This window comes from Ammospiza caudacuta, chromosome Z (genome assembly GCF_027887145.1).
Source record: "Ammospiza caudacuta isolate bAmmCau1 chromosome Z, bAmmCau1.pri, whole genome shotgun sequence".
Lineage (NCBI taxonomy): Eukaryota > Metazoa > Chordata > Aves > Passeriformes > Passerellidae > Ammospiza > Ammospiza caudacuta.
Window position 1 is genome coordinate 78,293,299 of NC_080632.1, and position 15,829 is coordinate 78,309,127.

Here is a 15,829-nt window from a genome sequence, read left to right on the forward strand (position 1 = left end):
AGAGGGTGAAAACAAACTCCAAAATCTATTTCAGGGATTAATTTTTGACATGTCTGTGAAAAACCAGAGCCTCACAGAAGACCAAATTATAATTTTCAGACACGGCACAGACGATGACACGCGGTCTGACCTCCCCCGGGGAGCCCAGCAGAGCACCGCGCACACGAGAAGCAGCGGCCCCGCTCCTGCCCGCGCAATTCCCGCACAGTTCCCGTACATTCCCGCACAATCCCCGCCGCCGTCCCTTACCGAGCGCCCGCATCGCTCCGCTGTTTACAGCCGCTCCGCGGGGCGGGCTCTCCGCGCTGCCCGCCCACAACGGGTCCTCCGCCTAAGGATGTCTGACGTTTCCTCTAAGTTTCCTCTTAAAACATCCTAGCCAGGATGGAAAATTTTGGGAATTTGTGTGCTTACCGCGTCAGGATACCGGATGAAAAGGGTTGCCGTCTCAGATCCATTGTCCTACAGACCGTCCCCCCCCGTGCACTTCTGCGTATAAACTTGTTACATCAATTAACAGTGTGCCACGGAATCTATCATCCCAATATTCTCTTTTTATTAAAAAAAACCAATTATTTTACAAAATCAGGAGTGATGTAGGACAGACATCACTGCCAGCTGATGTGTTTCAGATGCTGATTGTGTTAAACCACCGAAAGAATTGTATCTGGTGCAAGCTCACCAACAGCTTTATTATCCCCTACATGTTGTAGCCAACATTTTCAAATCCCCTTTTAGCCAGAAGGTGAGTACTTTGCACGTAAACTGTATGACAAGAGAGGCACAGTGTCAGATTTTCCTTGCTCTGTCAGCACAAGGTCTGCCTCTGCTGCTCTGCAATATATTCTGCTGCATCAGATGCCAGGAACAGCTTTGATAGGACTTTCAATCCACAGACCAGTCTGGGTATCATGGCTATGTCTGCTTATCTGCACAAATTCTCCTTTCCCCCCTAACCCCAGGGAGGCTGACTGTGAAAAGCATAATCCTGCTCAGAAGGCCATGATTGTCTCTGCAAAGTGAATGGTAAATCAGGGGGAGGTGACAAGCATGAATTACCACAGTGGTTTCCTCAGCCAGAGTGCAGGCTCTCACTTTACTCAGGTGTCTCCTTCCAGGGGAGATCACCAGATAATTTACTCCTTCCCTAGCAAGCAGCTCCTAGACACTGAAGTCTGGACCCAGTCCCAGCTCCAGTTTTGCACTGGCCATGCTGAAATTTAATACCACAGTTTGCAACAAGCCTCCCCAAGCAGCAGGTGCAACGGACTAGTATGGTTGTGGGTTTTGTTTTTTTCTTTCCTGCACTAAATTAAAACACAGGGAGATGAAACCTTCTATTAGAGCTCAAACAATCTCACACAGTAATTGCTGAAACTGGGACCACAGGCAGCAGGGTGTTCCATGACACGGGGACATGGCTGGCCTCTTGCCATCATACACTGCTTCCTGACAGCACAGGGACTCAGGGCAGAGTCTCATAAATATCAACTGATTACTGCACAAAAAAAATCCAATTCAAATTATGAAAGGAGTCTAAATTTGTATAATGGAGATGAAAAAAAAACCCAACTTCAACAAAAAAACACAAACAAAAAACCACCCCCGTAACAACAGCCAGAGGCTTAGTCCTCTGCACAAAAAAAGCTGCATTTAGACAGCTCAGCAGTGCTGGCAGGACAGACTCTCATGCTGCCACGCTGGCCTTCCACCCAGTAACCCTGCTGATTATGGAGTTGCTGTGACAAAACAGCGAGCAAATCCCAGTCCCTCAGGATCACCACGTCTTTAGCTGCGTCTGTGCATTTTAGGTCCCTCTGCTGGCAGTCAGACTGGTTGGATTTTCAGCTCTCTGCTACCCGTGTTTGATAGATAACCTGTTCCCAACTAAAATTTGAGCCAGCACAGAGAAACACTGCAGCCATGAAACACTGCAGAGACTCCTGAGGCCTCACTGAGTTCCTCTGAATTGTGGCCACTCTGCTCATCAGGGAGGGTGAGGGAGCCACCAGGCCATGCTTCATCCCTCACACTGAACCCCAGCACCAGTGGAGCAAAGGTTATTTCAGCTGCTGGCCATGAAATAGCTTTTCTGGCTTCAGTAATTCTGGTGTGGTCACCATCAAGCCAGATGTGTACACACCTCATTCTATTAAGGGGGGGCAGATGCCTCGTGCTGGCAGCTCAGGTGAGCCCTAATCATGACATGGGCTTCTCAGGGGCCGGATTTCATTATTTGATCCATAAGGAAGCCTGAGTGCCTTCTGCTCTTTTATTTTAAGTCTAAATGAAATGGCTGGTGCCCAATTACAAAACTTGAGAGGGTTCTGAGGACAATAATCCTTTACAAGAGCAGATTTGCAACCCAGATAAATCAGGGCAGGCTGATGACTGTCAGCTCCTGGTCCCTTGACCTACTAAGGGTTTCTCTGAGCTTGCAGCATTTCCTGATGGCAGATGTGGGAAGAGGGTGGTGTTTGGGTACTGGCCATCTCTTGAGAAAGCGGATCACAGTCAAAAGGCTACAAAATCACACATGTTACAAAGGCTATGGATTTGTGGGTTGTGTGGCTGGACCTAAGGCACACCTGGGGTCAATACTGTCACCCCAGTAATACGGCCCAGAGTGGATTCATGAAGAAAAATAGAAGGCACATGACTGAGAAAGACATTGCCAATTCAACCTTTTCCTCAGGCTGAAATTCTCTTTGCTCTGAGGTATATAGTTAGAGAGAGAAAAAAATATTATCATTATGAACAATCTCAGGGAGCAGAGATGCCTCCCACAGCACGCTCTCTCTTGTGCCAGGGAGGCCCTCTGAGATACCATGCAACTCCACGCTGCAGGTCACCCTGCTCGCCTTCCCCAGCAGCAGCACATGTCTCTGGAGAAGAAACTAGAATCAGAGAGTGCACGTGGGTGAAAGGAAAGCCCCAAGTCCTCAATTTGGCAGCCCAGAGGGCAGAGTTCTGGGTAGCCAGCATCTTGGTGCCTTGCAGGCAGCACAGCCCCCTCTCCTGACAGCCCTTTACTTTGGTTTGCTTTGTTAATCTTTAAGGGGGAAAAGGGGGTGAAGTGGGGTGTGTCTTTTTTCTTCTCTCCTTTTTTTTTCCTCCTCCGTTACAATCCTTTGTGTTTATATTTGTCACTGTTGGGTGAAAATGTTCCCGTAGTGGCAAAAGGTGACTTTGGCCTCATATTCCTCCCGGACATGATGAGGGCTCCGAAGCCGTGCTGGTGGGAGAAGGCGTAGCCGGAGCGGCGCGTGCTGGTGCGGCGCAGGCGCCGCTTCGGAGAGGGCGGAGGGGGCCTCTTCTTGGCTTCCTTGATCTTCAGCAGCACCTGGGAACCACAAGAGAAGGCGGGAAAAGCGGAGTCATTATTAACAAGCATCATTAAATGCATCATTAACAAGCAGAGGGAAGAGGAGCAGAGAAAGGGAAACAAAAGCAGAAATCCAGAGGAAAAATGAGGAATATTCTATTCTATTCTATTCTATTCTATTCTATTCTATTCTATTCTATTCTATTCTATTCTATTCCATTCCATTCCATTCCATTCCATTCCATTCTAAAAGGTGTTAATGGGAGCATCATCTGTAAATCATGAGAGGGAATTTTATTTCCATGAATTCCCCACATCTCTGATATGCCATGGTTGGGGTATCGCTGTAGGACTTTCACTCAAATCACCCACAATGTGAAAGTCATCTCAAAAAGTCAAAATTCCAGAAAACTAATAAAGAAACATTCAAGGACTGGCATATTTAATATAGAAAACAGGCTAGTAAAGGGAGTTTCTGATACATAAAAGCTTTTTATGATTACAATGATGAATGTTATAGAACTATGAAATCATAGAGTGGCTTGGGTTGGAAGGGACCTTGAGGATCATCTCATTCCAACCCCGCTGCCACTATATCAGGTATATCAACACCTCATACAACTTGGCTTTGAATGCTTACAGGGATAATTGAGAGATTCCTGTATTCCTTGGCAGATGGGAAATAAATACTGCACTTTATTTGCAGATAGTGGGCTTTCTGCTTCCAGGTGGCCACTGAGTTAATCTGCTGTCAAGAACCTTTTCAGAATGGGGCTGTCTAATGCTGCTCTTGAGAGCCTGTGGCTCAGCAGAACCCCCAGCTGCCAGACTCCTGTGCTTCTTGCTTGACACAATGGCAGCGGCAGGTGCTTGGCCTCTCTAAACATCAGGCCTGTCTGCTGCCATCTGGGGGACTCTGTGGAGCTGGAGAGCTGGAAACCCATTCCTATCCTGTGACCATTCACTTCCAAGAGGAGGCAGAGAGGTAATTTTGTGCTAGAGAGAGAGGGACGCTCAACCTCAGCAGTGAGGCTGGGATTCTGTGCGACAGCCGTGTTTGAATTCTGCTCATCTGGGGTAAACTCTGCCCATTTTTACACCCCCCAAATGCATCCAGCTGTGTCCCAAGGACCTCCCTACCCAGCAGGTCCCTAACACCCGCCTACCCTCTCTGTGAGGGCTGAGAATTCCCCTGACATGTTCTCCTACAGCCACCCCGGGGATGACCAGGGAGGGCGTCAGCTGCGGAGCCTTGCCCTGGGGCTGTGCTCTGACCCCGATTCGCAGCAGCTCGGCGCAGGGAGAGGAAGGAAGCACGAGGTGGCAGCAGCATTCAGCAAATGCTCCTGCTTGGGAGCGAGCCCGGGGAGCTCTGAGTGCGCTGATGCTCTTGAGGGGTCCCTTGGCTGCAGTGAGCAGTGCGCTCCCTGCCCACTCCATCACTCCCTGCCTCTCCCTGCCCTGGTGCCCTCACCTTCATATTCCCAGGGATGGGAGGGAAGCTGGTTCCAGAGGGGGCATACAGCCATTGGCTACAAAAAGTAAATTCTGAAATAAGTAAAAAAATCCCCAGCAAACATATATTCCCTGGTGGAGGGTGAAAGCCTGTGGTCTGCCAGGCTAAAAACTGCACAGCATCAGGGCAGGAGGAACATGCCACTCCTTTGCCACTGAGCCACAGCGCTTAAACCCTGCATCTAAAAATAGTGCAGCTTTCCTGCCTCAGAGCAATCTAATCCACATCTAAATAATCTCAGCCTTGGTCCCAGCTGCAGATGGTTTGAACAGTGCCAAACCCAAAATTCAATCCTTGTTCTCTGGGGAGTGAAGGACAGACAGATGGCAGCAGTTGCACCAATACAGACACACAGCCCAGGTGATGCCAAGCCCATGAGATGTGGCTCCACGGTGAGCCTAGGCTGTGGCAAGCAGGATTTCTGGTTTAATGAGGTATCTCCTTACTTTGTCACTGGGAGTAGGCTTTAACTGAGCCTTCAGGAATCGGAAGCCAACCACGGGCAGCACGCAGAGGGCGATGCTGAGGAAGATGGCCAGCCACACGTTGGGTTGGCTGAGTGTGTTACGAGCCGTACCTGGAAAACAAACAAACACACACATGATTAAAACTGCAAAAGCAGCAGCTCCCACCATTATTCCCTGTTGCTCTCTGTGATTTCAGAGCACCTGGCAAATAGACCAAAATACAAGGCGGACATCATCTCCAACATTGAAATCACCTGGCTGTAGAGAGAACTGCAAAGCCACTGTCACTGTCTGAGATGAGCAAAGAGAAATGCAATGTCCAGACATGACTGCAGCAACAACCCAGGTGGACAATGGTGTCAGAGTGAGTCTTTTCTCTCTGTGAAGAGTCAAATCACAGCAAAGGATTGATATAAACATTCAGGAGACCTTAAGCAGCAGCCCAGGACTCCAGCGCAAAAGGAAGAAAAATGCTTTCTTGCTTCCCTGCACCATTTCCTAAAGGATATGAAATACTGGCTCTGCCCAGCAGGCAATGGGAATCACTGCCCTTTGTGAGAGGAGCATGTGTTGCTCTGGGGAACTGCACAGACAGTGTAGCCTAATGGGGTATTGGCAGCACCACTGCCACGTGGTGGCATGTCACTGACACCTCCTTTGAAACCAAAGTGCTCATTTCTGGCTTTTACAAAACTGTGGGAATGTAGAATAGAACAAACAGTCTGCAAAACCCTCATTACAGGACTTAATGATGCTGGTGTTGGCAGTATATTTGCTGAATATTTTCTTTCCAGTTGGCCAAATTCTGCTGTAATACAACTTCACTGAAATGTAAGTAAACAAGTTGTCTTAGTCCAGACTAGAAACACTTTCCTTAAAAAAAAAATGGTTTCAAACTGGGACCTTATTAAGAGGCCCTCAGCATTGTGGCTTCTTTGATCAATGTAGTAACAACGGAGCAGCAGATGAGACACCCCTGGCAAGTGAGTTATAACCATCATAGAATCCTCAAGGTGGGAAGAGACCTTCAAGATAATCCAGTCCAACTGTCCACCTGCCCTGGGAAACTGAACAGACATTCTGATTTCTCTCACTCAGCATTTTTGATTCTTAAAGCCATCTCAAAGTGGATGTGATCATCTGCTTGAAAGATATGTTGCAACAACTAACCTGCATCTCAGATATTTCTAAGGCCTTTGCTGTTGCAGTGAAGATAGACAAAAGAAGTTTTTACTGAAAAAGTCAGTAAAAAATGAAGGCATTGATTAATACAAAGATCTGAGACTTGAAATAAAAAATGTTGGGATTTCGTAAGTAGAGACTCATTACAATGTTTTATCTATATTGGCTATGGATGCACAGAGCTATTAAAAACATCTGGATTACTTTTAATTACTTTGCTTACATATAAGTACATGTTCATCCTGGTCAAAGTCTCAGGTGATGGACTCATCTTTTATCTTTCATTTTTTGCACATGTTCAAAAATGAAAAAAAAGAAAAAGAAATCTGTTGTGTACAATAACTACAAAGACCTGGTCACCACTGGTATGTTTTGTTGTTGGGGATTTTGCCATTTATCCTGGCAGAAGGCTCACCATAATCACATGGCATTTTTCTCATGTCTGACTGGATGTTGTACTTCTATGCGTTCCTATGCCAAAATGTTAACTTATTTAAAAAGATCACACAGCTACAAATAAGACGCTCCTATATAGCTGTAAAAATTGGATATCTGGAACCCAGACATAGAAGAGTAGCAGAAAGCATTCCATCCAGCTCATTATCTTTATTTAAAAGACAATTCTTATGACTGCATGGGAATCTTACACAAGGAAGGGAACATGGCACACATTCACCTGGATGGATGGGATTCAAAATAAATCCCAGCAACCCTCAGAAATATCCTGGCATTTCTTGCAGAAAAGGCAACCAATATATCCTGAAATATACATAGAAATGCTTGGAAACTTTAAGCCCTGCAGTATATCCATTCTGAGTGCAATCCAGATTTGTCCCCAGGCTTACCAATGAAGGGAAAGGAGGCTGTGAAGATCAGGTACATGCCGTCACTGTACATGGTGAAGGTGATAGCAAAATAAACAGAAAGGCTGCCCCAGATGAAGAACTGGTTGACAACTGTCCAGTAAGAGGTGTCCAAGCCAATCTGAAAGAAGAGAGCAATGCAGCTATTGTCAGTGCCTTCCTGATTTAGCAGATCTGTGCTGAACACAGCTTGTCCTCTGCTTTGTACATCTCCCCCTGAGCATGCTATTCATTCAAGCCTCAAGAAATAACAGGTCACAAATCATAAGATTCTGGGAAACCATTGAAGGCAAGATTACTACATTTATCCTGCTGTTCCCTCTTCTCAAGCATTCACTAGTGGCCAGTCCCAGAGACAGGATACTAAGGGACTTTAAAGATCATCCTGTTCCAATCCCACTGCCTTAGGCAGAGACACCTTCCACTAGACCAGAGCCCCATTCATCCTGACCTTGAACACTTCCAGGGATGGGGCATCCACAGCTTCTCAGGGCAACTTGTGCCTGTGCCTCAACCCCCTCACACGGAAGAATTTGTTCCTAGTATCTAACCTAAACCCACTCTCATCTCAAAGCCAGTAACTCTTCTTCTATTACTCCATGCCTGTGTGAAAAGTCCCTACCCAGCTTTCTTGTGGCCCTTGGTAAGTACTGCAAGGCTGCAATGAGGTCTCCCTGGAGCTTCCTCTTCTCCAGACTGAGCAATCCCAGCATCCTCAGCCTCCTTAGCAGAGGTGCTCCAGCCCTCTGATCAGCTTCATGGCCCTCCTCTGGACTTGCTCCAACAGGCCCTCATCCTTCTTATGCTGAAGGCCCCGGAGCTGAACACAGTAAGTTCAAACAAGTCAGGCTTCATTTCCCCTCTCCTTACACTATAAGTTAGGAGAACAAGTCTGCAAAGACTTCAGACAGCAGGAACTATTATCCAGGAAAGTGTGATTGATTGGTTTTCTTTTCAGAAATCTCTCTCATCCTGATGCTACCATCTGACTTTTCTACCACCAAGTCTTAGCTATTTCTTCCAGCAAGGTCAGGCTGCGTCACACATACATCATGCACTGGGCCAGGCTGCAGAGACATCTCCATAATGGAGAACCTATAAATAACTGCCTGATGGCAGACAGACAGCCCTGTGCTTCAAACCCTTCCCATAAAACTAGAACATGTCCTTCTCTATTCCCTGCCTTAACTAATTTGTCTGTTATGACTGCAATCTTCCCAAGGCAAAGACTCTTTCCTGTCACCCTGATCTTTTATAGCATACAGATCTCCTGCTCTGTTGAACTGAGGAGACTAATCTGGTGTCAAGAGACTTTTTTTGCAAGATTGCACAATGCAGTAGCAAATGCAATGCTGTCAATGGCCCTCCAGATGCTGCTATCATGAAACAACTAATTCCTAAAGGTATTACCTGGGACACCTTACCTGTACAGACACCACGATCAGTAAGCAGGTCTGGGCCATCAGAGCAAAGGACTGGTAGTCAGCAATGGCCTTCCCATCACTTCTCATTGTATTGTACATGGCCCCATAGGGGATGAAGAAGAGGATGAGGGAGCTGTAGATCCCTTGCAACATGCACTTGACAAACACCACCTTGTTAAAGTACAGGTTTTGCTGGCCAGGCACATACAGCTGAGGGAACAGCATGCTCCAGCGATCATCCACATCCTGAAAGCAGAGAGGAGACAGTCAGATTTGCTGGCAGCCACCCAGCCAAAGACACAGAGCCAGTTAGGGCTGCCATGTCCCTGTGACATGCATTTCCATGAGAAAAGGCCTAGCACACAATTCACTCAGTTGTGCTTACTGGCATGGCACATCCCAAGGTCACCTGGGCATATTTTCCATAAAGTATTTTACCTTTCTTGTGCTAAAAAAAAATTGACAGCTGATAAAAAAAGAAAGAATATACACCTAATCTAAAGCAGACTACATGGTCTGTTCTACAGAGAATTGTCTGGAAGCTAAGGGTTAGAAAATACCTCCCCACACAGGCAAGGCTGTCTCACTTGGATCCCTTAAGTGTCCAGAGTGGAGCACTGAACCACTGGAATAAACCAATGCCTCTTCATTTCACTTGTAAAATGCACACAGGAGCAGCTTTATTGCTCCTTTGTCTAGTCAAACAGTAATAGTGAGGTTGAAATTTCTGTGAAATTACCACAGAAAGAACTCACTAGAAAGGCTGAACTTGCAAAAAAAAAAAAAAAAAAAAAAAAAAACAACTTTCAGAGATCCAGTTAATTAGTTGTTTTGTCTGGTCATTAGGAAGTCACTTGCCAGGCTTCAGAAACACAGGTAGGAGGGTATGACTGCTCCAGGGGAGGGTTGCAATGGCATCTGGTGCTGTAAGCAGGAGCCTAACCCAAAAATCTCATCACACACTGAAACCTAAAGGCCAAATCAGGGTAATCATATTTATCTCAACTCCCTGTTCCTCACAGGACTACTAAAACCCAAATTATATGACTAGAAGGGAATACACCTTCTCTCTGGTGCATCTTTTTTTTGTGATTTACGTTCTCTCTGTCAGATTATTATTTCAGAGGTTACCACAGTTATGTAGCCAAAAGGTCAGGTGCTTTTGCTTCATGGAACCAACTCAAAATACCTGGACACAAAACCCCTATGAATAAAATCCCCAAAGTGATGACAGAAACAGTACCTGATCAAAGAGACTCATTCCTAGCACTGGGAGAGAGGTGTATACCAAATTGTAAAGTGTAATGAACCACTCATCATAGACAGTCTAGGAAAACAAAAACAAAAACAAAGCAAGTGAAGTTAGCAAAAAGTTGTGCTTTCCATTTCTTTGAAAGTATATGCAATTACCTGCTGCAACACCTTGGTTTGAGTTGTTGCTGAGACAAAAGGGATGAGATGACTCAAACTCAGCATCCCTAAAGAGGGGAAGGATCACATTATGCCAGCTCAGCAGCTGAGCACCCACTGCTGGCGGTAGCCAGAGCAGGATCCCTTTGCACCACCCTGCACCCCCAGCTCCTGATATCTGCACTCCCCACATCTGTGTTTAGTTGGAGGCTGGTTTGCCATGAACCAGCTCCAGTTTTTTGACTCTGGATGTGTTCCTCTGGCAAGCTCCTGATGCCCACAGGCATCGCAGGTTAAACTGCTTGCTCCAAATATGCTAACAGCACAAGCGTAGATCTTCCAAGATCTGCACCAAACTCTAATCTGTGTCATCAGCTGATGGTTGCAACCACTTTGAATACTTTTGAAATTCCTGCAAGTGATGCGTGTGCTTCATAATGCACCTAAATGCCGGAGAAAGTTTATACTGGATATTAGGGAAAAAATCTTCATTGAAAGGATGGTGAGTGTTTAAAAAACATGTGGATGTGGCACTGGGGGACATGCTTTAGTGGTGAACATGACAGTGTTTGGTTTTTGGTTGGACTCGATGATCTAGGAAGTATTTTCCAATCTTAATGATTATATGATTACACAATATACGTATTCTGTCTCCAGGCATCTGTCCTCCAGCAGCAGCAATGGAGGCAGCAATATCTCCTTTATACCTATATGGCTAAAGAATACAGACTTGTGTTTATTTAGTGAGGTGGGAGGAATGGCTTTGTTTATTTCCTTGTGAAATGTTTCCAGACACTTCACTTGGAAATGCTAAATGTAGACTTACAAAATGGTTTTGCTTGGAAGAGTGCTGTAAAATTCATCTAAATCAACCTCCCTCCAATCAGCACAGACATCTTCAGCTAGGTTGGGTTGCTGAGAGTCCCATCCAACCTGATCTGGAATGTTTCCAGTAAGGGGGCATCAACCCCCTCTCTGGGCAACTTCTGTGAGTGTTTTACAAAGTTCATTGCAAAAAACTACTTCGTTGTTAATCAACCTAAGCTTAGTTTAAAATCACAACCCTTTGTCGTATTGCAATAGGCCCTGCTAAGAAGTTACTCTACAGCTCTCTTGTAGCACTTCTAGGTACTGAAAGGTGCCTTAAGATCTCCCTGAAACTTTCGCATCTCCCAGATGAACCTGCCCTCCACCCTCAGCCTGTTTTCACAGCAGAGCTGCTGCCTATGACCACCTCCATGTCCCTGATGAAACCGAAGCCAGACCTACCTGTGCTGAGAAGCCAGAGAAGAAGCCATACCAAAAATGCACCAAGGTGAAGGCAAAATTCTTGTAGAAGAAGTACTTGAGGAACTTGCACATGCGGATGTAGGACCAGCGCCCGTGGACCAGGAGCAGGCGCTGCAGGTAGCGGAACTGCGCGAAGGAGAAGTCGCTGGACAGGACCGCCTGCATCCCCTCCTGGCCACTGATGCCAACCCCAATGTGGGCAGCTGCAACAAGAAGGTCGTTGGTCACTTCATTATACCAAGAGTTTTCACTGCCCCCTTTTTTAAAATTAATTTTTAAAATGAATTATCCAGCATTGAATACCGTATTAATTCCCTCACGGCCTTCATAGAAAGTCAGAATGAAAAGTTTTTAAAACAAAAAAAAAAAAAAAAATTGGTGCACTAATTCTTTCAGCAGCACTATGATTTTGGCTCTGTGATACATTTCCCATAAGTGGGCTTTTATTATTTCAATGAAATTATAGGTTCAGTGACAGTTTACAGTTTTTTTCTGAATGCTTTCCAGCAGCACAAATACTGTTGTTTATAATGGCTGCTATTATGAAACAGGAACTTTAATTTATATTGACATGTGACTTTTATTTAATATGCATGCATGTCCTTCCAGGAGCCTTAAAATATCATCCCAGACAGGCAAAATCTTCAAACCATTTTAAATTTTCTCAGACACTGTGCTAAAAGGCAGACTGTAGCCTTTTTATGTTTCCTGGGTTTTATTAGTTCAATCAAATAATAAGATAGAAGAGCCACATATTTTTTTTTTTTAATAGTAACTTGCGTTTATTAAACATGGACATAAGCTTAATGTGACAGCTAATTATTCAGCTTTAACTAATGAATACAATCTTAGTGGCTGAAGGCTGGTTTGATTCAGATGTTTCCACTGAACTGAATTGATAAAACCCCATAGTCTCAATCCTCTTGTGGGGAGAATGGATTCGTTTCTAATTATTATGTACACTTTAACTTTCTTCTCCTTTCTTTGCTGACTGCCTGACTTATCTCCCTTGAAGCTTTCTACTTAGCCTTTTCTTTCTTAATTAAGAGGCTCCAGTTAATCAATTCTTGCAAATTAACACAAGGAATATTAGCAACAGGTCTTTCTGAATAATCTTAATTTAATTATACCTAGTTAGGATTTTTTTTCATAAATTCACTGAGGTAACGCAGCATCAAATGATGCTCAAGGATGGAGAGGCCTGGAAGCCTACCATATGTAACTCAAGGGAGATAATTAACAAACAGTCCTGACACAAATAAATGCTGAAAAAAGCACCCCACATAATATTATTCAGAATATTTACAGGCACAAAGATTTTATTTCTGCTTTGAGTCAGGCCCTCTATGGTCCACACTGTTTGTTATATACATTGTCCTTGCGATGGTGGCCGTGCAGACACACTGATTGACACATCACAGCCCAAGTGGACTTTTCATAGAATCACAGAGCCATTTAGGTTGGAAAACACCTGTAAGATCATCAAGACCAACCATTTTATCTTCTCTAAGGGAGAAACAAAAAAAGAGACACTTAGTGCAACCTTAGCTCCTGAAGGAGCTCAGTGTGACCCACAAGGCAGCAGACACAACTAACCTGTAGTGAGAGTGCTCTATAGAGATCTGCCAAAACCTGGGACACAGACACATGTTTCTACAAAGAGGGTGGTACAAGAGGCACTCAGATATGTGTTCCTGCTGCTAGCCTCCCTCAGAGAGCAAGCACCTCTTTGAGTCAGTCTGCTACAGCACGCTGGCTGTCAGCCACCACTCACTTTTGATCATGCTGACGTCGTTGGCACCGTCTCCGATCGCCAGGGTCACAGCCTTCTTGTACTTCTTCACCAGCTCCACCACCTGGGCCTTCTGCAGGGGAGTCACCCGGCAGCAGATCACCACTTTGCACATACAGGCAGTTCTCACCAGCTCCAGCTCCAGGTTCCCTTCCAGCGCGTAAGCCTGGAAAGGAGGAAAAGAGGAAAGGAGGAAAGGGAGCGCTCAGGGCAGGCTCACAGCAGCTCCTGGCCTGGCACAGAGGGTGCAGTGAGGTGCCCACTACAGCTGAGCCAGGCCCTTACACCAGTGTGGGTGAATCCATCCACCCAGTCACAGGGAGCATCCACACTGCACATCACACTGTGCACCCTATTCCTACAAGGCTGCACTTTGGGGGCACCACAGCTGGATATGCACCACAGCTGGGTATGCACCACATCTGGGTATGAACAACAGCTGGGCATGCACAGCACCTGCTCTGGCTGATTTAACCTGACAGAGGGCAGAAGTGTCAAACACCAAAAGCAGGAAGCTGCTGCAGGGCCTGAGACAGCCTTGTGTATCTCCATGTGAGAGAGTCTCCGCTCATCCCTCTTGGATTACTATTTAAGCTCTGGGAGATAAATAGGAAAGATTTCAATTTGTTAAGTGCCTAATTAAAAAAAAAAATGTAAAAAGTTAAGCCCAGGTGGGCATGACACAGCAAAACACAAAACTAAGGAGAAGGCTGCTTTATTCTGAGTGCTGACCTTTTAAATCAGTCAGCTGTGTTATTTCTATTCAAGAAGCACTGAGATAATTGGATGTCTAGTCACCCCTCCAGCTCTTCATGAGGAGGAGGAAGCAGTGTGAGCTTTTCAAATTTCCTTCAGATCATGCTTTATGGCTCTGTTCTTTGTTGTCTCTTTTTAGCAGACAAGTACGGAAGGAATCTTCAAGGCTCACTCCTGCTCAGAGCCATTACAGCAGGCCCACTGCCTTGTCTGTGTAAGGGAGACAGTCCTCAGGCCATATATTCTTTCTTTTTGAAACAGAGAGCTGTGAGTCACCAGTGTCCCCTTTCTGCTCTGTCATGGCAGCAGGCTTGATCCACAGGAGACCTTTTCGTGGTTCAGCCTGAGTACTGCTGGTCAGTGCAGTCAGAGATGGCTTTTGCCTCAATATTCTCACTGCACAGCACCAGCCAAATGTTACCACTTTGTATATGTATAATATACCACTTTGTATATTAATGGAGCAGCTGCATACAAATAAAGTGGCGTGATGATGCCATTAGGGATGCTGACAATTTTCTGTTCACTGCTTTCTTCAGGCAACCCCAGATGTGTGCATAGCCCAGCACTGCCCTCACACCCCTCTACAGGCAGGGACAGAGCACTGAGCAGGTGCTGTGTGTGGAACAGTATCACACCATCGTTCAAGCTTGTAGAAATAAATAAATGACATCTAGATTTGCCTGCACTGTCCTTGTGGTCCCCAATGAGGAGAAAGCCATAATCTTGGCGTAACTCATTGTGTCTGCTGTGTGGACTGGCTGCTCCCACACAGCCCAGATTGTGTGGGACATATCCCCTTGCCAGGGTGTAGGCCAGTGTGTGTTTTTCCAGTAATATAAAGAAAGCTTTGACATCACTGCCAGAGGCTCAGGGGCTGCTCTGCAGGCTGAAGGAATGGATTAGGAACAGGCAAGGGGCTTCCAGCTGATGTCCATGCAATGTACATGGACCAAACCTGACAGACCCCTTGTCTGCTTTGCAGTGGGAATCCAAGGATTATGGCCCTGGAGTTCAAGGAGAAGTGAGTGTAAAAGAGGGACAAAGGCAACCTAGGCACTGTCTGACAGTGTTTGGGGTCTATACACATGGCACATGAGGCAAAAGTAGAGAAAGATGAGATATTTTTTTTTTTCCCTGGGCTGGTGTAGAGGTGAGAGTGAAAATTTCTGGGCTGTCATTAAGGAAGGTAGCAACCACAAGGAACAGAAGCATTTTGTTTCTGGGGGGGTGGCACCTCCCAGAACTTTCTAAATATGTCTATTTGCTATGTCTATTTGCTTTCACTGAGATTTGAGACAGTAAAATACAACAGATAAATACACCTGACATAAATTACATATTCCTCGCAGACAGGTTTGAATTGATCTAAGTTGTTTTTTCTTTCCTTTAACTGGTTCTAAAAAATTTCCTAATATAGATAATTTATTGCAGAGTTTCGCTGTTCTCACCAGGAAGACATTTCACCCAGAACTCTCTTATCTTAGTTTAATTCCGTTACTTTGTTTACCTGTTATAATTTTGAAGAGTATTACCAAGACTGATCAGTGTTCTCCAGGCTCAGAAATCCCAACTGACTCAGTTTCCCCCTATGCTTTCCAGATCATGCCTGACTCAGATGTTTTTGTACTCTCTCCCAGTCTGGTGTTACCTGCTCTCTTTGTAAGCAGTTCATGCGAACACTGAGCACCAAATAGAGGTGGTTTAGCCCTCTGCAGATGACAGCTAACTGTTGTTTTAGACCAACAGTGAGGCCTTCACTTCCCAAGCAGTCTTCAATCTGTCACAATTTCATCTACAGTGT

At 45.4% G+C, this 15,829-nt stretch overlaps 1 protein-coding gene across 1 annotated transcript in view; it reads right to left on the reverse strand.

Annotated features, from left to right (window-relative positions):
* Positions 1 to 534: 534 nt before the first annotated feature.
* Positions 535 to 15,829, reverse strand: part of LOC131570955 (phospholipid-transporting ATPase ID-like) — a 73,695-nt gene continuing 58,400 nt past the window's right edge. Inside the window, exons 22-28 of the mRNA XM_058823409.1 lie at positions 13,252 to 13,435; positions 11,457 to 11,680; positions 10,021 to 10,104; positions 8,778 to 9,023; positions 7,336 to 7,474; positions 5,288 to 5,418; positions 535 to 3,343 (exon numbers count right to left, since the gene is read on the reverse strand). Coding sequence (XP_058679392.1) covers positions 3,122 to 3,343; positions 5,288 to 5,418; positions 7,336 to 7,474; positions 8,778 to 9,023; positions 10,021 to 10,104; positions 11,457 to 11,680; positions 13,252 to 13,435 — 1,230 coding nt within the window. The 3' untranslated portion in view covers positions 535 to 3,121. The remainder of the gene's footprint in view (positions 3,344 to 5,287; positions 5,419 to 7,335; positions 7,475 to 8,777; positions 9,024 to 10,020; positions 10,105 to 11,456; positions 11,681 to 13,251; positions 13,436 to 15,829) is intronic.